The sequence below is a fragment of the Camellia sinensis genome, chromosome 1, assembly GCF_055761805.1.
Source record: "Camellia sinensis isolate YWXY chromosome 1, ASM5576180v1, whole genome shotgun sequence".
In the NCBI taxonomy this organism is placed as follows: Eukaryota; Viridiplantae; Streptophyta; class Magnoliopsida; order Ericales; family Theaceae; genus Camellia; species Camellia sinensis.
Genome location: NC_138961.1, coordinates 20,884,123 through 20,908,771, shown reverse-complemented (window position 1 = coordinate 20,908,771; position 24,649 = coordinate 20,884,123). Strand labels below are relative to the sequence as shown.

The 24,649-nt window shown below is 34.0% G+C and overlaps 2 protein-coding genes across 3 annotated transcripts; both read left to right on the top strand.

The window, feature by feature from the left end:
• Positions 1-357: 357 nt before the first annotated feature.
• On the top strand, positions 358-4,749 carry LOC114310458 (U-box domain-containing protein 14-like). Its single transcript, XM_082873208.1, has 5 exons — positions 358-1,017; positions 2,040-2,156; positions 2,271-2,684; positions 3,158-4,239; positions 4,360-4,749. The coding sequence occupies exons 1-4, from the start codon at positions 727-729 to the stop codon at positions 4,229-4,231; spliced, it is 1,896 nt and encodes a 631-aa protein (XP_082729334.1). The 5' UTR covers positions 358-726; the 3' UTR covers positions 4,232-4,239; positions 4,360-4,749.
• Positions 4,750-6,263: 1,514 nt separating this feature from the next.
• LOC114310457 (glycerol-3-phosphate dehydrogenase SDP6, mitochondrial) lies at positions 6,264-16,450 on the top strand. 2 transcript variants are annotated; one of them, XM_028256428.2, is made up of 7 exons: positions 6,264-7,932; positions 10,903-11,376; positions 12,002-12,333; positions 13,860-14,020; positions 14,330-14,588; positions 15,823-16,121; positions 16,210-16,450. In XM_028256428.2, coding segments are annotated over exons 1-7 (2,043 nt in total). In that variant the 5' UTR covers positions 6,264-7,415; the 3' UTR covers positions 16,211-16,450. The 2 variants fall into 2 exon arrangements, 1 of the variants encoding a protein (XP_028112229.2); XR_014331917.1 differs by lacking the exons at positions 15,823-16,121; positions 16,210-16,450 and adding an exon at positions 14,880-15,000 and having other exon boundaries at positions 14,330-14,647.
• Positions 16,451-24,649: the final 8,199 nt, after the last annotated feature.

Below are 24,649 nucleotides of genomic sequence, written 5' to 3'. Positions count from 1 at the left end.
TTAAAATAGTTAAAAACTAAAATAGTCTACTAAAATAGTCACTTTCCAAACGAGGCCTAATGTGAAGTCCATATTATTATTATCTTATACTTTTCTTCCAACTTCCTCTTAGGAGGATTTTTAATTATTTTTATTTAAATTTATTGGTTAAAATATTTATTTAAAATATTTATATATAATGTTTATTTTTTTAAAATAAATATAATTTAAATATATAATTATTAATATTTAATCATCTTAATTTTTTATAAAAATATTTTATTCAATTAATTTAAAAATAAATATATAATTATTAATATTTAATTATCTTAATTTTTTATAAAAATATTTTATTCAATTAGTTTAAAAATAAACCATAATTAATCCACAATTTAACCATCATTCTATCTTCTCTCTCTCTCTAACCTTTCTTGTGTGCACAAGAAGAACTTCGTCTGTACATGCATATCTCTTCTTCACCGCCGTTTTCTCTCTCATCCCATCCACTTTGAATTTAAACCAATTTCCTCAATTAGGTCTCTTCCATTACCCTCAGAAACCCTAACTTCATGGCTTTGATCATCTTATAGACTTTTTTTTTTCTATACCCAAGGATTTTTGGGCGAGTCAATTCGACCCACATAAAAATTGTCAAAATTCGACGAATTCTCTCATCTGGGTCTCTCTCAATTGCCTTCAAATCTTAAGTTCTCGGGGTTTTCTAGTGATTTATAGCTTGTGATCCATATGGGTCCGAATCATCCGATGGAGGACGATCCAAAGGACACGTTGGTGAGTCAACTCGCTGTAGCCATAAAGGAAATCTCTGGGTCGCCCGAGTGCCAGAACTCTTCTAAGAAGATGTACAACAACTTGGTTCGGAGAGTGAAGCTATTGAGCCCTTTGTTTGAGGAATTGAAGGACAGCGAAGAAGAGCTCGGACTCGATGAGGTTCGAGGTCTCGAGTCGTTGAAGGTCGCTTTGGACTCTGCTAGAGAGATTCTCCGATCTATCAATGAAGGCAGCAAGGTCTTTCAGGTACTTTTAGTTGTTGTTTAATCTGATTTTGGGTTTTGATTGTGATTTTGTTTAGATTGTGGTTTGTGATGGAAGTGGTCTGTTTGGTTGTTGAGAAAATTGAGGACAAGAAAGAAATTCCATACCCATGATTCTAGTTGTTTTGTTTTCTTAGAAACAGAAACAATAAAACCTTTTAGGATTTGTTCATTTACCTGCTTCACACAAAGATGGGTTTTTTGTATGAAGGCAGAAAAGTAGAGAATTCTAGCTTGATTTTACTTGATTTTTCTGCTAATTTCTAGGCAAGTTTTTGGTTCAAATTCTAAGTCAAACTCTGTGTGTGTGTGTGTGTGTGTGTGTGTGAGAGAGAGAGAGAGAGAGGCAGAGGCAAACTGGAATGTGCTAGTTATCCAATCCTGTGGTAACTTCTGAGGCAGAATTGCAGTAGGTGTGGAGTCATAGACGGTAATTCAATTAAATTAAGGATGTTTCAGCATTATGGGAATTAATAGCATTGAAGAAATTTCGGCATTTTCTATCACAGGTGCATCGACCAAAGGGTCATTTTGATCCTAGAGATATGCATTTGATTCATTTTTCTTTTATCAGGCTTTGTAGGAGAATTTATGATATTTGTTATGCGGGAATTAAGTGATAAATTTTTTTGATAGAGGGCTATCACAAAACCAGTTGTCACTCTCAATAAACAACAATGGCCGCCCTAAGCAGTTCCATTTCATGTCTTTGCAAAGCTAAGGGATTTAAGATTTCTGAGCTTACATTTAGGTCTCACTATTCTTCAGCAAGTTTAAGTTCTTGGACATCATCTGTGGAGGTTCTTTTGTGCAGTGTTAGTTTTTAAATCTCCAATCGACTCTTTCCTTTTTTAATCCAATCTTTAACATTTAACAAGATTGATAGTCTTGTGATATCTATCTATTATCATTCTTTGTGCTTAAGTTATGTGATTGTCTTGTTTACAAGTCTCTTGTCTAATTAACATTTTAGTTTTAAGGTAAGTTGTATTTTCCATGTCGCAGGCTCTGCAGAGGGACAAAATTGCAGCTGACTTCTTACAAGTGACAGATCAAATTGAAGAAGCATTGAGTCAGATTCCTTATGATAAACTTGATATATCAGAGGAAGTTAGAGAACAGGTAGTTTAGGATCAACCTGTTTGAAGATTTTTATTGAAAATAATTCAACATCTATCCACGCTATTTGTTTATTTTACTGATTGTGGGTATGATTTGTTTTAATTTTTCTATTAGATTGAACTCGTGCATGCTCAATTCAAAAGAGCTAGAGGAAGATTGGACTCACCTGATCCACTACTAGAGATGGATTTAGCCACGGCACAGAAGGAGAAGGACCCTGACCCTGCAATTTTAAAACGGCTTTCAGAGAAGTTGAATATCAGGAATTTAAATGATCTGAAGAAAGAGTCACTTGCTATCCATGATATGGTTATCTCGTGTGGTGGAGTTCCTGGGGATTGCTTAGAGGTGGTGTCGTTTCTGCTTCGGAAGCTGAAGAATTTTGTAGCGAATGAAAATCCCGACACTGATACGTCTGTGGTTGAAAAGGGCTTGATTAAGCACCGATCTCCTGTTATCCCAGATGATTTCCGGTGTCCGATATCTCTTGAACTGATGAAAGATCCTGTGATTGTCTCTACTGGACAGGTTTAAACTTCTCTCTGTACTGGTAGCCATTTATTTAACAAACATGATTGATTGAAACTTAATTCAATTCGTACAATTTGACACAAGTTTCAACCGAAACGATTATATTTGTGCTGTTGAATCTTAATTTGAGTGAATCATACAATTCAATTGCAATTCACTTTGATTTATTGCTATTCAGTTCTGTTTGTATAATGCATGAAACAACTTTTTCGCAAAATAAAAAAAAACTCTTTAATATATGTGATTTTATATATATATACATATACGAAATTAGTTATATATTGATATTAATTTCATTTAAAAAACTATGTATGTGTTTTTATATGTATTTACATACATAAAATTGTATATTACACTAAATAAGCGAATCTTACGATTCATGATTTATTATTTTAGCAAAACAATTCACGATTCAATTCACGATTGACAACAATGTTAACAAAGATTTTATACTTTTCTTCCTTTTGTAGACGTACGAAAGATCATGCATTCAAAAATGGCTGGATGCAGGGCACAAGACCTGCCCCAAGACTCAGCACACTCTGTTGCACACAGCTCTAACACCCAACTATGTTTTGAAGAGTTTAATTGCTTTGTGGTGTGAGAGCAATGGTGTTGAGTTGCCAAAAAAGCAAGGGAATTGTGGTAACAAAAAATCCGGAACCAGCGGTTCAGACTGTGATCGAGTCGCTATTAATGCCTTGATACATAAACTTGCAATCGGGAATCAAGAACAGCAAAGAGCAGCAGCAGGTGAGCTGCGGTTGCTGGCAAAACGAAACGCAGATAACAGAGTCTGTATTGCTGAGGCGGGAGCTATTCCGCTACTTGTAGACCTTTTATCGTCTACGGATTCTCGGACCCAAGAGCATGCCGTTACGGCACTTCTCAACCTTTCGATAAACGAGGCAAACAAGGGAACTATTGTGAATGCCGGAGCTATACCTGATATAGTAGATGTCCTAAAAAATGGATGTATTGAAGCAAGAGAAAATGCGGCCGCAACCCTTTTTAGTTTATCTGTTGTTGATGAGAACAAGGTAGCAATTGGAGCAGCTGGGGCTATCCCGGCTCTTATTGATTTGCTCTCTCAGGGGACTCCAAGAGGAAAGAAAGATGCTGCCACGGCAATTTTTAACCTTTCAATCTATCAAGGAAACAAGGTTAGGGCTGTTAGGGCTGGGATTGTGGTACCGCTGATGAGATTCCTGAAGGATGCTGGGGGTGGAATGGTGGACGAGTCACTAGCAATACTGGCCATACTTGCAAGCCATCCAGAAGGGAAAAGCGCGATCGGTCAGTCTGATCCGATCCCAGTTTTGTTGGAGGTGATAAGAACCGGTTCGCCACGCAACCGGGAAAATGCTGCGGCTGTTCTATGGTCATTATGCACCGGTGATGCGCATTATTTGAGTATAGCAAGGGAGCTCGGGGCAGAAGAGGCATTGAAAGAACTTTCAGAGAATGGCACCGATAGGGCCAAGAGAAAAGCGGGGAGTGTTTTAGAACAACTCCAACACGTTGACGTGCCAGTCCAACCATAAAGTTTCAGGTGAAATGTTTTTATGATTGAAACTATGTAATTTACAGTAGACATTAGAATGTTGAACCAGAAGATCAGGGATCTGTGTGAAGTACATGAATCTACAGTTGATAATTTCAGTGTTTTCAGTGTCTCGCTTTGCGGGTTTTCTGTACAGAAGGATATACGATGGAAGTAGGTGTTGTGGTAAGTTTGTATGTTAGAAATGTTATGCAAGTTACGAGGAAGCGAGAACGTCCTTCATTGAAAGCGGGAAAAGCCACCAATCTGTTTGAGCTTCCAAGGGTGGACTTGCAGACTTGGGCTTCTGCTGCCAGGTACTGCTCTACTTCTTACATTTTCATTAGTTTTTGAGTTCAAAGTTTGTAATGTTGTGTCGATGATATAAATGAACAAAATGTATGACATGTACTTTCCTGTGCTTGAAGTTTTTGATTTGTTCTAAGAGGATGTTATTATACTTTCAATTGAACTTCATTAGTCATTAGTGGAAGAGTAACTAGCATTTATTTCTTTGCATCTACAAACTGTCTTTGTTTTGATCAGTACATTTGTGATAACCTTTCACAATATCTGCATAATTTTACCTTATCAGACTGGTTGATTCCCGCACATTATGCGACAGTTGATGAGAATTACCAATGACATAAATTGATTTCTTTACAGAGTAGATAGTAAACCTTGACATCGCGAGGAGTGTTGTTATGTTTTGAACATGGATCATTCATCAAATCAGTAGAGGGGAATCATTTCTAGGGTTGTACTGTCTAAAACTTGCCGGTTGTGCTAAATGATTGGTTTTATACTGTTGTTCTTGTATCTTCCAACAATTTTTTTTTAAAAATAAAATTCGTATGCAGTTTCAGCCTGATATTTAATTTCTGATTGCTTATTTTGTAGCCTCAAAAAGGAAATGAATATGTTTCGAACACTAGACAAAAGGTTTTTTGAACAATGCATAAAAATCAGGCTCCAATTTCACTTATTTCTGATTAGTGATTAAGAACTCACCACAAGAACAAAATTTTCTGGACAATTGTGTTTTACAAAATGCAGCATATGGCTGACACAAGACCCTATCTCGACAATAACCATAATTCATAACATCATCAAGTCAAGCCTGCTTGGTTCCGAGTTCATATTCATTGATCTTCTGTAAAAGTACGTATAGAATGTTAACGAGTTTGAACCAGAGAAAATTGAAAAATAAATGATAAAAAGACGAGACGAAACAAAACAAAACGGCGACTATTTGCTTTTGTACAATACCAAAACAAGAACAATTATAAGGATAAAAAAAACAAGAAATGATGCTTGGGAGTGTTGGCATAGAATTGGTCGAAACTTAAAACAAAATTTGTTTAAAAAATATATATATCATTTACAAGTCATTCCAAGTTTTCAATGAATGTTTCAGTCTAATTAATTGATGATTTTTGGTCGGTCAACAATCAAGTCATATGCCATCCCTGCAAAACAAAATTACTATTTGAAGATGGAAGAAGAAGATGGAATGCTTCAGATCTTCATATGGGCTTAAATTTGCACACTGGGGTTCCAGCCTTCCACCATGAACGGGGCCAAATTGATCTTTTTGGGCTCAAAATTGGGCTTGGATTTCCTTGTGGCCCATGGTCATCTTCCTCTTATCTACAATTCTATTTTTTTGCATGTATCCATGTTTATTAAGAAAAGAGTATTGCTACATAAGATTAAAAATTAGATTTAATTTTCAATTTCAATTTTGTGACAATGAATTAGAATATTAAAAGTAATACTTTCTCTCATAAATTTTCTAATCATCAACCAATCATATTATTTACACATCATTAAGTTAAAAAATGAGTCTAGAAAGTGAATTTCTATGTTATTTTCCTTAAGAGACGGGTTATGTATTAACTTTTAATTAGTTACAAAAATTGTGAGTTTCTTACGTTTCTGATTTATTAATTTGGACAATTTGTGTAAGAAGTTTCTATACTTTATTCATTATGTTAATTTGGTATCTATAATTTCAATTAACTTGATTATAATCTTTCTTTCTTTTTTTTTTTTCTTTTTTTTTTTTGTGTGTGTCTATTGACTTGATCCAATCTATAAATCAATTCAATTTTTTTTTTTAATAGAAAATTAGTCACATATGCAACATATGACCATTTTTCAAAGATAATATGGACATTTTCATTACTTTTTTTTTTTTTTTTTTGAACACATCATTACTCTCTCTTCATTCTGTCATTTTCTTCCCTTTTCTCTCTCTATGCAACGCCCGCCCCCCAACACCAAATCCAAATCCACCGAACAGGGGAAGAAAAAGATAAAGGATTGGTCTTATAAAAGAAAAAGATAAATGATTTTACAAAGAGAAATAATCCATGTAATTGGTCTTATATTCATTTTGAAAAAATGATTAAAAGTTAATTTTTTTTATTTTTTTAAATTTTTTTTTATAAAAAATGTAAAAAATGATAAAATCAAAATAAATTAAAAATTAAAAGATAACTTTTAACTATTCTTTCAAAATAATTGTTCAAACATTACTGTCAAATACAATTTGACAATTCAATTCAACATATTTATTGTTCAATCACAGTTCATATTTTCCAACCTCTTTCTTTCAAACTGTTGCGACTCTTGTGACCAAATTGATGATCACAAGATACAATACAATATAAGGGTAAGAATGTCCAATTAACTCCAATGCATTGCCATAATGGTAAATTCAAAGTCAAATTGTATTTTAATATTTATAATTTTAATTTTATTTAATTTTAAATTTAAATTTATAATTTTATATTAATTAATTATAATTTGAATATTTTTTAATAAAAAATTCGTATATAAATGACCCGTATCGTAAAAAAATTATAAATTTATTTTATTTAATTAACTTCAATCATTTATGTGATAAAAAAAATTTTGGTTAAAAATAATAACAATATTGACCTATTTTGAGAAATAAATTAAAAGTTAAATTTTAATTTATTTTTAAAAAAAAAATGTATAAAATATTAACATTTAATCAAGGTGACAAAAATAGGTCAATACCAATAAAAGAATAATGTTATATGTATTAATTGATGATATAATATAATTTAAGAAATTTTTAAAATTTATAATATGAATAGAATCGATAATAATATTATAACTAATATTAATATACTAATTAATACATTAATTAGTATATGTTATACCACCCCATAGATAATAAATTATCGCCACGAGTTTCCTACTCCCAACGCAAACTTTTTATATTTTATATTTTTTTTTATAATTATTTTCGGAAGTCGAGACTACAGAATTCTTGGATCCATATCTCCGAAACATCCATCGCCATGGCCACCTTCATTCGCCTCCACCGCTTCCGCGCCGCCGCCGCAGTCGCCGTCGCATCCGGCGGCATTTACGCTTGCCTCCGAGACCCCTCCGTCTCCGCCGCCGACCGCGGCGGACCTGCTCTGGAGGCAGTCCAGAGGAAGATCGCCGACCCCTACGCCGTCCTTCCTCCGAGGACCGTACAGGAGTCTGCTCTGATCGGCTCCAGCCCCGCCAATCCCCTCGACATTCTCGTCGTCGGCGGCGGCGCCACCGGATGCGGCGCTGCTCTCGACGCCGCCACCAGAGGCCTCCGTGTCGGCCTCGTGGAGAGAGAGGACTTCTCGTCTGGTACTTCGTCTCGATCGACAAAGCTAATTCATGGAGGTATGTGTTTCGATTGCATGTAATCTTTGAATTCCTGAGTGTTGAACCTTTGAGCTCGGTTTTCACAGTATCTAGAGATTAGAGTACCACTCATTATGCTAGTATATATGTATAATGTATTGATACATACATATGTTGATGTAGAAAGTTTGGCTAGGGCTTTGAGTTTTGAAGAAGCTCATTGTTTGCTATCAAAAGTAATTATTGTTAGGTCATTGCTATTTGATACCAGATTTTTTTGGCATTTAAAAAATTTGAAGTTGAGTTTCTTTAGTTGATTAATTTGATATGTTTTGCACTTTTTCAAAGTTTTTGCTCTGACTTGGAAGAAACAAAGACTTTATCAAGGCACAAAGCCAAAAGAAGGGAGGATAAGGCATCAGCTATAAAAGATTATAAGTGAAAAATGACAAAACAACAAAAAGAGACAAAATCCAAAACAAAGAAAGCACCACATATCACAAACTGGCACCCAATTTGCTACAATCAAAAAGAGAGGAATTCCTTTGAACAAAGGATTTCCCGACACTCAAAACGAAGCTAAAAATCAACACCCCAAGATACTTACTCGAAGACGCGCCCGTTTCTCTCCAACCAGATGACCCAAAAAATCGCAAAGATAGCAAAAAACCAAAGCACTTTGGCCCTCTTCAACCAGCCCAATACTCGAAAATCAATTAACATCATTTGTGTGCTCTCTTTTGGACTTTGTTGGGTTGGGATTACTTGAAAAGAATTTAGTATTGATGCATTTGTTAAATATTGTGGGAATGACATAGCATTTTGGCCTAAGTATAGGCATTTGTTGTGCTATAACATCATCATATAAGTTCTGTACATGATGCACTTGAAATCGGTTGTTATGGTTTTGAGTAAATTCATTCTAGTGCTATAATTTATTTATTGTTTGATGTAAAATAGATTATTAGATATCGTGGTAAAGTGCTACATAGGCAATGTTGCATTTGGATAAATTTATTTAGAACTAGAATAGTAGTTATGTTATAAAAAATTGCTAGGACTCAGAGATTTTATGGAGAGCCATAAAAGATTGTTTAGAAAATGTAGAATAAGGGCTAGATTAGTTTTGCCTTGGTTGGAAAATACAAAACCAAGAAAGTTGGATGAAGTTTGTGGGAATCTAAAAAATGGGGGACTCAATGCACAAGGCTCTCATTAAAGCGTTTATTAATTTGTCAAGACCTTTTTCGTTTTTCTCCTAAGAAGCCATTTTGAGGGAATACAAAAACCCTAATGACAAGTAATAAACATATAAAACTACCCTACCTAATATGGATTTAGGCCTAAGATTTTGATCCTAAAATCGTAAAACATCTAAAAATGTTTTCAAACACTATTAATAGCTCAAGCCTCAAGCTTTTGTCCCTTAAAACCTAAGGACATTTAGGCTAAGTTTGGCATGATTGAAAAAAGACAAAAAGTCAAAAAGTCACTATCCTATTTAAGTCACATCATCTTATTTAAATCACATCACCTCTCTAACACTTCACTTCAAACCCAACCCAAACTCAACCCATATTTCATAAAAAGTCAAAAAGTGCACTTATTTAGTCTTCCCAAACTAGGCCTTAAAAGTAAGAAAATAAAGCAATATATTTTGAATGACTTTTAATCAAATTCTAATGACTAAATTGACAATCTTCGTGTGAATATTCCACCAACCACCTACGTCATGAATGTGGTCGTGGACTATGTCTCAAGAAGGCTGAGATCATGAGTTGGAGCCTAACTTCTATAACAGGCCAGCTTATGGGGTCTTCATGATTTAGTTACAAAGGGGAAAAACAAATCAAGGTTTTGAAACCCGGACCGGACCGGCCGGTTCAACCGGTTGACCGAATGGGGTTCCGGTCCGGTTAGCTCTCTTAAACCGGCCAATTGCAAAAACCGGACTATTTATTGAGAACCGGTGAACCCACCGGTTAAACCGGTGAACCGGTTGACCCGGTCACGGGTTGATCGAACCGGTCTGGCTCCTTTTTTTTTTTCAGTTTTTTTTTTTTTTTTTTCTTTCTTTCTTTCTTTCTTTCTCATTTTATATATATAATATTTATATATATAAAATATAAGAATATAAGAAAATTTTAATTTGAAACTCTTTTTTAAGGGTCTCCTCTTGTGAGGAATCCCATTAAGAGTTTTGATGAAATTATTGTGAAAGTTTTCACCTATTTATAAGAAAAAAATTCTTTCAAAAAGACTCAAAAAATCCATGTAGGATTCAATCAAATGTATTGGAGGGAATATTGAAATTTTGATATCCCTCCAAAATTTTTGCTCTCCTTTCAATCAAATTATTTGAATTAAAATCATATGGAGGGAATATTAAATATTTGATTTCATCTTCCAAAATTAAAATTAATAATATTTCAAAATATATTATTATATTTTTCAGTAAAAAAAATATTAAGACAAATATTTAAGATAATTTAATATTTTTAATTTATAATTTTATTACTTATATTTTTATTTAAATATAATTTTAATATATTTATTACGTCACGGTTCAATTCCGGTTTAACCCGACGGTTGAACCGGTGACCTGTCCACCCGATCCTTTTTCCGGTTCGTTCACCGGTCCGGTTTTTAAAGCATTGAAACAAACATCGTAATGGTGTCATAGTATCTGGCATCGGGCATTACGCTTTGTATATGTGGATTATCTAGTCATTATTTTTTTTTTAGTTGTTCTTGGAACTGCTTTATTTTGAAGTGTCAAAACTAACATTGATTTCTTTCTCTTTTGCACTCTAATATATTGCTTTTATCTATAACAAAATAAATTATGAATGTAGTGAAAGTTGTTCATCTTCTACTAATAATTCTTTATTACTCAGGAAGTTTTTATTCATATCGTTCTTGTATTTATTTTGTTGTTGTTTGTTAACATTCTTTAATATTGTCAAATTCATCATTTATTGTTAATACTCATTTAAACAACATTTTTAGGAGTTCGGTACTTGGAGAAAGCAGTTTTTAATTTAGACTATGGACAATTGAAGCTGGTATTCCATGCTCTCGAGGAGCGTAAACAGGTTATTGAGAATGCTCCACACTTATGCAATGCTTTGCCATGCATGACACCGTGTTTTAACTGGTTTGAGGCAGTGTACTTCTGGATGGGCTTGAAACTGTATGATCTGGTCGCAGGACCACGCCTCCTGCACCTGTCCAGATATTATTCTGCGCAAGAGTCTGTTGAACTGTTCCCCACTCTTGCAAGGAAGGGAAAAGATAGAACCTTGAAGGGCACAGTGGTTTATTATGATGGACAAATGAATGACTCGAGAGTTAATGTTGGGTTAGCATGCACTGCTGCATTAGCAGGTGCAGCTGTGCTTAACCATGCTGAAGTCATATCCTTTCTAAAAGATGAAGGTAGCGACCGGATAATCGGTGCTCATATTCGAGACAATCTGACAGGTATGATAAGCACTATGTTTTGGCATCTTATTGTCAACATGAATATATGAACTTCTAAACTTTGTCTCATTCTTTTTACCACTGTGAAATACAATAATGTTTCAAGCCTCGAGATTTGCGCCATTATGATATTTTGTCACCATTCTGCTTCATGATTTCCAAGTATGTTTCACTCAATCACATTTGACCCTGCCCTATGGATGTAGCAACATGCAAGTTTAATTATTAATTTTTTTGTTTATCCTATTTTAGTATGTATGTCAAGACTTAGGGGTACCAACTACATATCTGGATTAATTAAAGAAAATCATTAACAGCTTCTATATGTGCGTGAGGTGTTCTTCACACGTGGTGATTATGCTCTTTTGCATATTGTTATTCAACATTGTTTTGGAAGTGGCAAGAGTGTTTGAGCTTTAACTTATTTGGAGAAAATTAAAAGAAAAAAAATATCCCCTTCTACACACAAATGATTGTTGCTTGTTTATTTAATGGTTCTCTCCCTCATTGGTTTGTTCTTGCTTTTGTGTTCATGGTTTCAATGCTTAGAATTTTGGTTTAAATAGGGTAATCAACATGATTAATTCAATTTTATATGATCCTTATTGCTCGGTAAATTGTGCAGGTAAAGAGTTTGATACATATGCAAAAGTTGTTGTGAATGCGGCTGGGCCATTCTGTGATTCTGTGAGGAAAATGGCTGACAATGATGCAAAACCTATGATCTGTCCAAGCAGTGGTGTACATATTGTGCTACCTGATTACTATTCTCCCGAGGGAATGGGTTTAATCGTTCCCAAAACAAAAGATGGACGTGTTGTCTTCATGCTGCCGTGGTTGGGAAGAACGGTTGCTGGCACTACGGATTCCAGCACCACCATTACAATGCTTCCAGAACCAAATGAGGATGAGATTGAATTTATACTGGATGCCATCTGTGATTACCTTAATGTTAAGGTTTGTGCATTTTTTTTCGTTTTGTGTGTGCACGCTCATCTATAATCTGCATGGAATGCTAATTTTCCAAATATTTGTTGTTGTAAAGTTATTTTTTGTGGGATTCTTGGTGAAGTTTGTTCATAATAATAAAAAATAAAAAAATAAAAAAAATTCTGGTCATCTCGGTAAATCTTTGTGGAATTATGAATAATAAAGCCTGAAGATATACCCTATTATCTGGTTGTCTCTGTGTTATCGTATTCTAAATGGAGTTGGACTGAAGACTATAAAGTTACTTTCTTTTTGTTGGTTGAAGTTCAACTTTTGCTATCTGTCTGATATCATTTTCTTTGATGGGAGCCTCAAATTTTTGCGTCAAGATTATGCTGTGCAGTCCTTACCATTTGGACTGTAGGCCCAGCTTTAAATGTTGCTACCTGTCTCTTATTTTTAATGCAAACTCCATGGGACTTAAGGCTTGGTTTGGTTTGGTTTTTAAACTCCATGGCAGATGTCTTTTGATCCCATAGCATAATGTAGCTTATTGACTGGAATGCTTAAGATATGCATCTCAATTTTTATTTTTTATCAAATGAAATGCCCATTGAAACCTCAATATCCACTGTTGATGCTGAAATGTTACTATGTAGAGGATCTTATAGTAGTTTTTTTGCAGTTTGAACCCTTTCAATACTTAAATATCTCCGAGTGATGAAAGTTGATAGATTCAGTAAGCATCTCCCTCACCATTTTATATGGCTAAGGCTTCCTAGTCTTTGGAAACATGTTGCACTCACATATTAAACAAATGCCAGCCATTTCTGTGCAGATTTAGCTTAAGACATGTCCTCCTTCAATCCGTTCAATTTGTATGTAATTGGTATGCATTTGAGATAATGTAACCTAAATATTTTGCACCTACATTAACCAAAAGAAAATATTGAAGCATAGCTAAGGATGTAAGAAGTATGCAAGTATGTGTTGGCCTGTGTAGCCTTCTGAGCATTGTCCGACTCTCTGCATCTTTGCATGTGTTCTTGCTGACACTTGTAGGTGTAAATAGTTTTGTAATGCTATCCAAGTGATCCAAATACTCATTGATTTATAGTTTGTCACAGAAGATGAGAAGAATATTCTGTGGTTTTTCCAATTTTAGTAGCTCCTTCCCATACTAGAAACCTTCTCAAGTCTAGGCTAACCTCAAGAAGTTGGGATCTCAAATTTATGAATTAACTTGCTTATTTGGTCTGGTTGCCTTCCAGGTCTGTGGACCAATTAGTTTTTTTTGTATTGGTGGATATTTGCCAATACAATCATGCTGTTAAGAAGCAAAAGCAATAATGGTTGATGTTTTAAATATTTTTCATATACATGTCAAGACATCATCACAAATTCATTAGTTTCTTGCTTCAATTTTGTTTTCTTAGGGAGACTTTAGTATTCTTCTGGTCCATTTATGTTGATGTGACTCAACCTAGGTGTCATCTATTTTGTTTAATTATTCAGTTTTTAGTGGATACTAAAACTATAGCAGGACAATTTAGGTACGGCGTGTAGATGTTCTTTCTGCTTGGAGTGGTATTCGCCCATTGGCAACAGATCCTAGAGCAAAGAACACTGAGAGCATTTCCAGGGATCATGTTGTATGCGAAGATTACCCTGGTTTAGTCACGATTACTGGTGGAAAGTGGACTACATATAGAAGGTACATTTTATATTGGCTGATCTGGGTTTCCCTATAGGTTGTAGAATTTGTATCAGTTTTTGGAAACTGAAACTTGTATGCACTGGGATCTTCTTTTTTATGCTTTTGTACAATCATGTACCTGAATTTAGTTAAATACTTATTGTGCTAGCACTTCTAGTTCTATGCCCCTTCTTTATGGCTTATTTGTTGCAGATATAACAGCATGTTATGTTACCTTAATTTATAGTGAAATCAACATTAGAAGTGTGAAGCAACTTTTTCCTCAGTCTATTTTAACGAAACTTCTGTTTTCTTTACATGAGTAAGCATGGCAGAAGATGCAGTTGATACAGCTATCAAGTCTGGTAAGCTGAGTCCTACCAACAAATGTTTGACATACAACCTACATCTTATTGGTGGAGATGGATATGACCCTGCATCTTTCACGGTGCTTGCCCAACAATATGTCCGCATGAAGAAGTCGTACAGTGGTAAAGTTGTGCCAGGAGTCATGGACACTGCCACAGCAAAGCATTTGTCCCATGCATATGGTACTTTGGCTGAACGGGTGGCTGCCATAGCTCAGGTTTGACACCCTTGGTTGATACTTTTTCCCGTACTTCTAGCATTCTTTTTCCCTATGAAGTCTTAGGCCTCGTTTGGGAACAGGCTAATTTAGTAACTTTTTGGCTATTTGGCTAAAAAGGTAGGTAAAAAAAACTTGTATGTTTGGGATGACTTTTTGGCTAATTACGAAAAGATGTGCAAAAAGTAGAGAGAAAAGAGAATCTTTGACTTTTTGGTATGTGTTGTTGGCTTTTTGACTAATTTAGTAACTTTTTGGCTAATTGGCTAAAATAGCCTCTTGCCAAACGAGGCCTTAGTTGTTTACTGTAATTTTTTCTGCAATTTATTTTATATTCTTCTAGAAGTTTAATCTGTTAGTCTGACGTAACTTTGGCAATTGATATTTGTTGTACTTCACTATTTTTTGTTTAAACACTTTTCAATAAATAGATCAAGATATTCTACTCAATTACACTTTTCAAAAACTAGCACATGAGAAACACTTTTCTCATAGTTTCTCGTGTGCTAGTTTTTTTATGGGAGATACTCACATGCAGAAGAAAGAAGTGGTTTGAGTTGATTTATATGTAGTTCATTAATTTTCTTGGAATTATTTAAGCAGAACTAGTGATATGATTCTCTACTATCTGTTTTCTCAGTCATCAAGAAGCTTGGCTAGAAATTAATTGTTTGTGGATTGATACAGAACCTACATGTAGCATCTTAGATACGTTCCCATCCATTTTCTCATGATGTGGATATAACAAACTTCATATTGAATTGTTTCTAAATTCAGATCACTGGCTAATGAGTGTGGTGGTGGACACCTGGGGTTTATACCTGGATTCATTTACATTTCAATTAATGGTTTCTTACCATTAGAATATGGGGTTTCTAATTATTTATCTTTATGGGGTAGCAAACATCATGTTGACACTGGCTCATTCTCAATTTATTTGTTTTGCATTGGAAGAATACCAAATCAAGTTCAGGTGAATTTTTTTCTTTTCTCTGTTTTTGATGAAATCCTATCTATAGATAAATCCCTTTAATTCATTGAGCTGGAATACTTCTTATAATTCCGTAATGACAATCCTATGCAATACTTATAGTTATGCATGACAATCCTGCTAGCAGAGTTAGATCAGTTTCTGGATACTTGGGGTGTACCGTGATGGAATTGTATCTCTGATGCATATAATTTGTGGTTCCTGCCAATTGACTGTGTAAACCCTTTATTTATTTATTTCTAGAATGAACATTTGGGAAAGCGACTTGCCCATGGATACCCCTTTCTAGAAGCTGAGGTGGCATATTGTGCTCGGCATGAGTACTGTGAATCTACAATAGATTTCATCGCTAGGAGATCTCGGCTTGCTTTTCTTGACACTGATGCAGCAGGCCGGGCATTACCCCGCATAATTCAAATACTGGCTGCTGAACACAATTGGGACAAGTCAAGGCAGAAGCAAGAAGTACAGAAGGCTACAGAATTTTTGAAAACTTTCAAGTCATCAAAAAATGCTCAGTTCTATGACGGGAAACACAATTAGTAAGTATAACTGTCTTCCATTAAAATTATTGTCTAATGATTCAACAAATTGATCTCGTGGTTTACATTCACTTTCACTCTGTTCCAGGTCATGCACACGTTGCGTTGAATGTTTGAGGAGCTGGATCATTTCACCTTAAAGTTTCGGGGAATTTCCCCAGCTTGCCCTTTTGATAAGAAAATTCTTCTTCTTCTTTTTTTAAATAGCCAGCTAGGTGATTATTGACTCCTTATGGTTATTGCATACACATCTTTGGAATGATGTTTGATTCTCTTAAACTTAATAAATAGCAATCAGTTATAACAATAATAATTTTATTTTTTAACAATTGATAGCTGCTGAATGCTTCAGAGCTTTGGTGCAAGGAGCTTTAGATTGCTGAGAATTTTACATAGATGCACACTTGAAAAAACAGTGTGCTTGCTGGTTTATATTTCATATGGTTGAATAGTTGATCATCTTTTGTAAATTTATGGAACAGATTTTTTGTGGTTTATATTTCCTTTTTTTCGTAACATAAGGTTGTGCTTGGATCTTGATTTGCGAAGGAAATAGATTCCCTTAACTTGTAGGATTCTTTCTTCTGTAACTTTGCAAAGTGAATTTTACCATTGTTTTTTGTTTTTTTTTTGTTATGCAAATAAAGTAGGGTTCTTTCCCGTATCCCTACCAAGGAAATGTTGGCTAACATCAACTACATTTTAGTCATGTTTCTCCATTTTTCCTTCCCTAAATTGACATGGTGATCTCACTGTGAACCACCATGGCATTTGAATTTATTGTCTATTAAATGATTTCCCTCTCGTGTCTATGAATTTATAGGCATACTCATTCTCAATCTCTAATCTCATTGTGCAGGTTTTTTCTTGGTTTTTTTTTTTGGATTAAAAGTGGATTCACTCGGATATCTTGGATTTGACTCCTATTGTCATACTAGGTGCTTAACTGATACTCTTGGTTTGACAAGGATTCTAAGTATTCGAAATTTACTTGTTAAGCTAAGTTTTAAAGAAAAAATTGATGCCGAAGTAAAGCCTATGGACCTCCCCAAAGTATCAACACTGTTGCAAAGTTGAAAATTTAATAAAGTATGATTTACAATCCAACCCCCAAAAGTGCCAACTATGCAAAAGGTTCAAAGGTTTAATAATCAACTCCTCCCTTCCATAGAAAGATCTTTGGTATGAATTATTTGAACTTGTCTTTATCTGAATACGGTTCATAAAAGTGTAGCTAAAGAGTTTTGTTAGCATGATGATCCTTGAACTCAAAGCAATCAAATCTGAGGGGCTTTTGTGCAATTTTCTCATACTCCTGCAATACAGTGCTTGAAGGTACAAAGAAGATTCTGATCTGATAGAATATAAATTGTGTTGCAGTGCTCAGCTGTGAATTATTGGGGATGTGGGTCCCAAATCTATATACAAGCAATGTTTTGAAATATTTTTAAAAAAAATATTTAAAAAGTTTGTATCAAAATTTTAAATAATTTTTCTAAAATTTCAAACATTTTTTAATAGAAGGGCTTTACACTCGGTAGAATACCATGTGTACGTTGACTATTAGGGATGGTAATTTAAACCTGGCCCGACGGAGACTCGACCTCCCGTCCCCGATTACAATGGTTTTTTCTCGAAAAATATTCCCTACGGGCCAGGAATGGTATTAAAAAATACATTCTCGATTAGTTTCGGGCCGGGGACGGGGATAGCTTTCCCGGCCCCGGACTCGACCCGCTCCGTCCCCAAGGCCCGCCCCGTTTCCTCCCGGAAATAAAACTACCTTTATGCTCCCTCTATCCATTTATATATATATATATATATTTAATATAACCCTTCCCTCACAGATTTGCATCTATCTCAGATTTGCATCACTCTCTAGACTCTATCTCACAGTCACAGACCTGGATCACTCTCTCTCCCTCTCTGACCTCTGTCTCTCTCTCTCTCAGACCTCTCTCTCTCTCGAAGTCGATCACAACTCCTCTCCCTCTCTCTCACCCGCTGCTCCACCCCACCACCGCCTCTGCCATTCCACCACCACCTCTCGAAGTCGATCGCATCTCCCTCACTCACTCACGGACTCATGCAGACTCAGAACAGATCTGAAGAAGTGAAACCGATCTGAACAGATCTGAAGCGAAGAAGCCCTCCGTCGATCCACCACCGCCTCTCGAAGTTGACCGCATCTCTCTTTCTCTCTCACTATATATATATATATATCTGTTGTTGAAGAACATTTTTTTTTTTTTTTTTAAAGTTGTTATATATATGTTGTTGATTGATGATTGCTGTGATCTGAAAAGTTGTTGTTGTGTGTGTGTGTTGAACAGATCTGTTGTTCGTCCATTATACAGATTTTTTTTTTTTTTGTATTGAACAGATCTGCCGGGGATGTTTCGGGGTCGGGGAAACCCGATCCCCGTTAGGAGACGGGAGTGGGGGAGGTGATGGGTTCCCCGCCGGGGATCGGGGGCGGGGACGGAGATTTTTCTACCTTCGGGGATCGGGGACGGGGAGTGTCATCCCCGGCCCGTTGCCATTCCTATTGACTATTACGGTCTCCACAAAAATTAAGCGACTTGTTTGGCAACTCTCTAAATAAATTATTTATTTATTTATTTATTGTATATAAATTATCATATTATTATTTTTTTTGTATATTTTCTTGTAAAAAATTTAAAAAAAAATATCAAATAAATAAATTCCAAACCAGCCCTTCATATGAAAATTGACCTATTATATGTATCATCACTTTTAATCGTTATATGTTTAGAAAATAAATCTGAATCATTAATTTGAACATCCTTCCAATTGCATGAGTATCATTGCCCAAGTTAATAAAATTATGGGCGCTTTATACGCAAAGTTTAAAATCCATCTAATCTCAAAACAAAATACTTGTATTAATTAATTTTACATATTTTTAATTGTTACCAAATATTTTATTTTTTTTTATAACTTTAAAAATGCTATTACATCCAACGATTATTGTCAGACTCACCGAAGACTCGTCAGAATATGCAACATCACCGGGAAGTCGCTGGAGTATCACCGGAAGTTCGCTAGAGCGTTCTAAACATCACTGAAAAATGTCAAGAACATCATCGGAGACTTATCGAAATATTCAGAATATTGCCCTAAAAAAAAAATAAATGGAGAAATTATAGTTAAAAAACATGACAACAACAAACAATAATGGGAAAAAGTATATATATTATTTTTTAATTTTTGTAGAGTTTAAGCAAATAATCTGTAATATTGATCAAACTGAAATGTAAACTTTGAAACTATAAAATGTTACAGTTTCAAAATATTATTCTATTAAGCTGGAAAACATGTTATGAAACCGCAAAATTTTACAATTCTAAAGAATGTTATGAAACTGTAAAATTTTGTAATTTTAAAGCATGATTCATTGCAACACCAAGCTGAAACTGTAAAATTTTACAGTTTTCACCGCTTGTAACTAAAACTTAAAAACAACTTATTCAGAATTTGAAAATTTTCTCCATTAAAATAGAAAAATAGACGTGTGTAACAGAGAAAAGATAGAAAAATTAAGAAATCGAAGGAAAGAATAGATATAGAAAGAATATTGTACTCTGGCAACTATTTTTTGTTTAAATCTAGTCGGATCTCATGTAGATCTACTCAAATCTAATGTAGATCTTATCTTTTTCGCCATCAATGAGAATGAAGTCACAAGTTGATGTTGGTGGTTGGTGGTTGCCGATGAACGCCAATCAATGGTAGTTGTCGATCACCAGTGACTATATATTAGAAAGAGAAAGAGAATAAAAAAAGTGTGTTCATCGGTCGTTGGCACGACAAAGAAAAGGAAAAGAAAACCCAGAAGAGAGAGAGAGAGAGAGAGAGGAAAACGTAAAGAATGAAACAAAGAGCAGAGAGAGGAAAACATATAGAACTTTTGAGTCTACTCAAAAAGTTGTTGAATTAAATAGTGCACACATTTCAAACAAGACCTACGAATAATTTCCCCTAAAATTATATACACATACCCTTTAAACATTTAATTATATATGAAAATAATGTATGTGTTGAACAATCTTCAATGTATTCAAATAAATGATTAAAGAAATGAGAGAGACTGTTTGATTACAAAAATCAAATCAGTATATAAAAAAAAATTAAAACAACAAATTCTTATTTTGTTACAAAAAACAAAATCTGAATCTGAAAATGGAAAAATAATAAAATAGAAAACCAAACTAATCACTTACCTTATTGTTTTCTCAAACAAAATTCTGATCAAGTTTAGTGTTGAACATTGTTTCCTTAAGACAGATTCGTCCTTTCTCGGGTGCTAACGGATTATGGACGTCTATCTCCCAAGATAACATGATCAACAACGAACAGTAGCAGCACTACAAACTATTCACATAACGAACACGCTTTGTGTTTATACATTTTCTCACAGAAAAATAAATGCAGCAGAATAGAGATTAGCAGCAGAGGCATGGACGAAAATTATTGAGTACAAAATCCAAGTGAGGGACTGTATACTTAATAAAAAACCTGGTGGCTTTTTAGAATAGGTAGAAAACCTGTTCGAACAGGTTTGAACAGGTACAAAACCTGTTTAGTTTGAATTAAACAGATACAAACCTGTTCGGTTTAAATTTAAACAGATATGAACCTATTTGGTTTAAATTTAAACATGTATAAACCTATTCGGGTGGATGAAAAAATATGGATAAGTGTGTTGGACCAAAATGCCAATTTGGAGTTGAAATTCAAATTCCAAAAGGTAACAATTTAATTTTAGAAAAAATAAAATTCAAATGTTTTTGGCTAAAAAAGACATGCAGTGGACTAGACAAGCCCAACTCAACCTCACATCCCGCGCCCGAGGCTTATAAACCTAACAATGTTAGGTTAGCCGAACAATGTGGGACAAGCTTTCATTCCTCCAAATTTGGGAAACCCACCACAACACCATTTTTATGGAGCTTACTTTGGCATTAATTTTTCATTCACTTAATAATGGTTTTGAATAACAAAATATACTACGTGAATCACAACGCAGCATAGAACATATTACTACCAATACCCGCCAACCTCAGCACATGAGTCCCAATTAAAAATTAGACCAAAGTTTTAAGAAAAATCTATTTTTGCCAAACTATTTTTCCTTTCCAAACCATTTCTTACAGTATGATGGTTGAACACAATAATATAGTTCATAAAATCTACACTAGCTAAATTATAAATTCAGCCTTAAGTCATTACACATTTGAAAAAACAGATTGAATCTCTTTATATAGAAAGATATGACACATTCAAACTGAAGAAAACAAAGAAGTTAATGACTTGTTGAATGTTTCACCCATTTGGATTAAAATTATGTGTGCAAGATGATGCAAATTTGAACATGGCAAATTAGCTTAAATTTTTTATCAAGACCAACTCCATGGATTCTAATGGGCTACTTGTTCGGGAAGGGCACATATGGAAGATTTAGAATATATCACGATTAGGATGATGATTTAGAGTATATACTATGGTGGGGATGAAACATTATAATATAATTGAATGTTCAAAATAAAATAAATAAAAATTATTGTCTCATCCAGTTACTATTTCTAATTTAATTTCAAGAAGCAATGATGCATTGTCACTTGTAAATGTGTTATACCTATGAGGTAAGCCAAACCCAATTTAAAAAGGATTCAATTTGTATCCAGTTTTTAGTGTTTGGATATGTGGATCCACCATGGACTCCATTTTATAATATGTTATTCAAAAATTATAAAATTGATCCAATAATTATAACCACATATAATTTCATCACATTTGTCTTGAAAAAATTTGATGGTAAGTGTGATTTTAAAAATAGCTATTCATTTTTTTTAATATGAATATTATTGAATCCTGTGGCTACATTAAGATCGATTTTATTTTATTTTTTTATGAATAATCTATATAGATGCCTAAAAGATTAACAAATCGAATTATTAAAATGGGACTTGGACTGAACAATCGGGTTCTCAAAATGAATTGAACAGAAACATTGTCCATTTAGAAACATCCATCTCCCAACTTCAAAATAATTAATTTTTTAAAAACTTAGGTTATATTTATAACAGAAGTTGTAAACATAAGTTAAAACACACATAAAAAAAAAAAAAAAAAATTATAGTATTAATTTCAAACTGCACCATACAGACAGTGATCTATAGTAAAATGTAATTAACCACTCTAGGAACTTATAAAAGGAATTCAGAAATCTACTATTCAGAATTAATAATTAAAGATCAAGATTTGTTCATGGTGTGACTCATAATAACAATTTTAAAAGCATATCATAAATTTAAAAATGTTGAATCATTTTCTAATTTATTTTTTAGGTTAATAGAATTTCTGAAATGTGATAGTCATATGGTAGAAAATGACACAAAAAGCTAACGCCTGCATGAATTGTGAGTATGACCATAATTGATTGGAGCTCTTTATTATTTTTGGAGATATGAACAAAAAGGTCACTAGTCATAAGGAAGGTCTTTAATAACTTTCAGTTATCTACACTCCATTGCGTATTGGATTGTTTGACACTCATTTTCAACCATTTTCTCATATTTAAATTATTATTTTTTCAAAAAGGAGAGAAATAACACCGAATATTCTTGAAATTCAAAAAATATATATAATGTCTCATAAATTAATATAATTTCTTTTTTAAGAAGATTGAAACAACTAAAAGTAATACATAATATGAAAATACAGAGATAAATAATGTAAAATATGTATTCAATACGTGAAAGGCATTGAGATGTTTTATTGAATTCAATGCAGCTTTTGCACCCCAATTCTAATACTAAATAATATCCCAAGAATGTCATTTAACAAATTAAAAATCACAGGACGTTCTTTTTATATTTTTTTATTTGAATAAATTTTCTTAATTACATTGAACTGGTCATATCCACTACCCTTTAAACTTCAAAAATAAATAAATAAGAGATGGTGATGTTTTTTTTTTTGACATCCTGTTGAGGACGGCAACCCACGTTGAAGCTCACATGTGCTGCTACTCTATATGTATATGTATATGTAGGACGACAAGAAAAAAACACTCATAGAAGATTGGATTTTGATTAGTTAACTTTGTTAGTTGTTGTGTTGTGGCAAACTCATAATCCCAAATGGTTTCATGACTGGCAAATCCCCTTTTTTCAATAGTCAATTTAGTAATGCCAGGGGTTCTCAATTGTCATTATTGTCCTACTTGAGCTTGGCTTTACTAGTTCCCATTAGGGGTGAGCAGCGGATATATCGATCCGCCAAAATCGACCGAACCGAACCGATCCGCCGCAATGTGGACGGATGCGTGATGACGAGCGGACGGTTGCGGATTGATCTTCTCCAATCTGCCAATTTGGCGGATGGATGGCGGATTTGAGATTTTTTGGCCGCAACCGAACCGCCAAACCGCCAAATCGCGAGCACCCCTAGTACTTTATAAGACTTTGTATTTTCAATTTGTTTAAATATTATGTTTGTGTTTTCAATTAAAAAAGAATTTAAATATTCTGTTGAAAAAAAGTTTTCAACTTGAATATATTTTTTGAATTGAAAAAAATAAACGCATTATTCATCTATATTTTTTAGTTTTTAAATCTAACTCTAAAAATAATAAATAGAAAATATGATATATGCTGGTTGGTTTTTGTTTTCAAAAACATATGTAGATGTAACAATACAGAGACATTCAATCTCTACTACTGCTCTGTTCATGGTTTTGGTGGTTTGAATTGTTATTATATTTTAAGAATCACAGATTGTAATACTTTATGGGGATGAATCATGTTGTGATTGTAATATGTGGATGAGGCATGCAGTGATCATGATATTCTAAAGTTTCAAACTTTCTTTCTTTGGATAAGGCATACAGTGATTGTAATACTTTTTTAAATCATTGACTGTAATACTTTTTTTTTTTTTTTTTTTGAGGAAGTATACAAGTTGAATTATGTTGAAAATTTATAAAATTTTAAACCGCTAAACCGATTCGCATCCATCCGCCAAACCACCAATCCGCTCAATCCACATCCGCCGGATTGGCGGACGGATGCGGATTGATTTTCTTCAATCCGCCAATCTGACGGACGGATGGCGGATTGGAGGTTCCGTGGCCGCAACCGACCCGCGCCCACCCCTAGTTCCCATTATTCTAATAGAATATACCACCAATATATATGTTAGTGTGTGTATATATATAATGTATAAATGAATTAGAAATTAGATTAAAATTATAAGTCATCTTATAAAATGAAGAGTACTTGGATTAAGATGTAGTTTAATTGATTGATATATGATTACTTTAAAAATCATGTGTATTGCAAAAGAAACCGAGATGACACAATGGAATCTTTTGGCAACAAGCTAAAAAAATCAGCTTTTTGTCTTTTTAGTTTTTTTAGCTAAAAATATCAGCTTTTTGTCAAAAAAGTCAAAAGTCAAAAATCTAACTTTTTACCAATTTTTCAAAACACTCCAATATAAGG

What these genes read in the sequence shown, in the direction of transcription:
- LOC114310458 (XM_082873208.1), top strand. Translation starts at nt 727, where the DNA reads ATGGGTCCGAATCATCCGATGGAGGACGATCCAAAGGACACGTTGGTG. An exon ending in CAGAGGAAGTTAGAGAACAG is followed by an intron (nt 2,157 to 2,270) that starts GTAGTTTAGGAT and finishes TTTTTCTATTAG; the next exon opens with ATTGAACTCGTGCATGCTCA. An exon ending in TGATTGTCTCTACTGGACAG is followed by an intron (nt 2,685 to 3,157) that starts GTTTAAACTTCT and finishes TTCCTTTTGTAG; the next exon opens with ACGTACGAAAGATCATGCAT.
- LOC114310457 (XM_028256428.2), top strand. Translation starts at nt 7,416, where the DNA reads ATGTTATACCACCCCATAGATAATAAATTATCGCCACGAGTTTCCTAC. An exon ending in GACAAAGCTAATTCATGGAG is followed by an intron (nt 7,933 to 10,902) that starts GTATGTGTTTCG and finishes CAACATTTTTAG; the next exon opens with GAGTTCGGTACTTGGAGAAA. An exon ending in TATTCGAGACAATCTGACAG is followed by an intron (nt 11,377 to 12,001) that starts GTATGATAAGCA and finishes TAAATTGTGCAG; the next exon opens with GTAAAGAGTTTGATACATAT.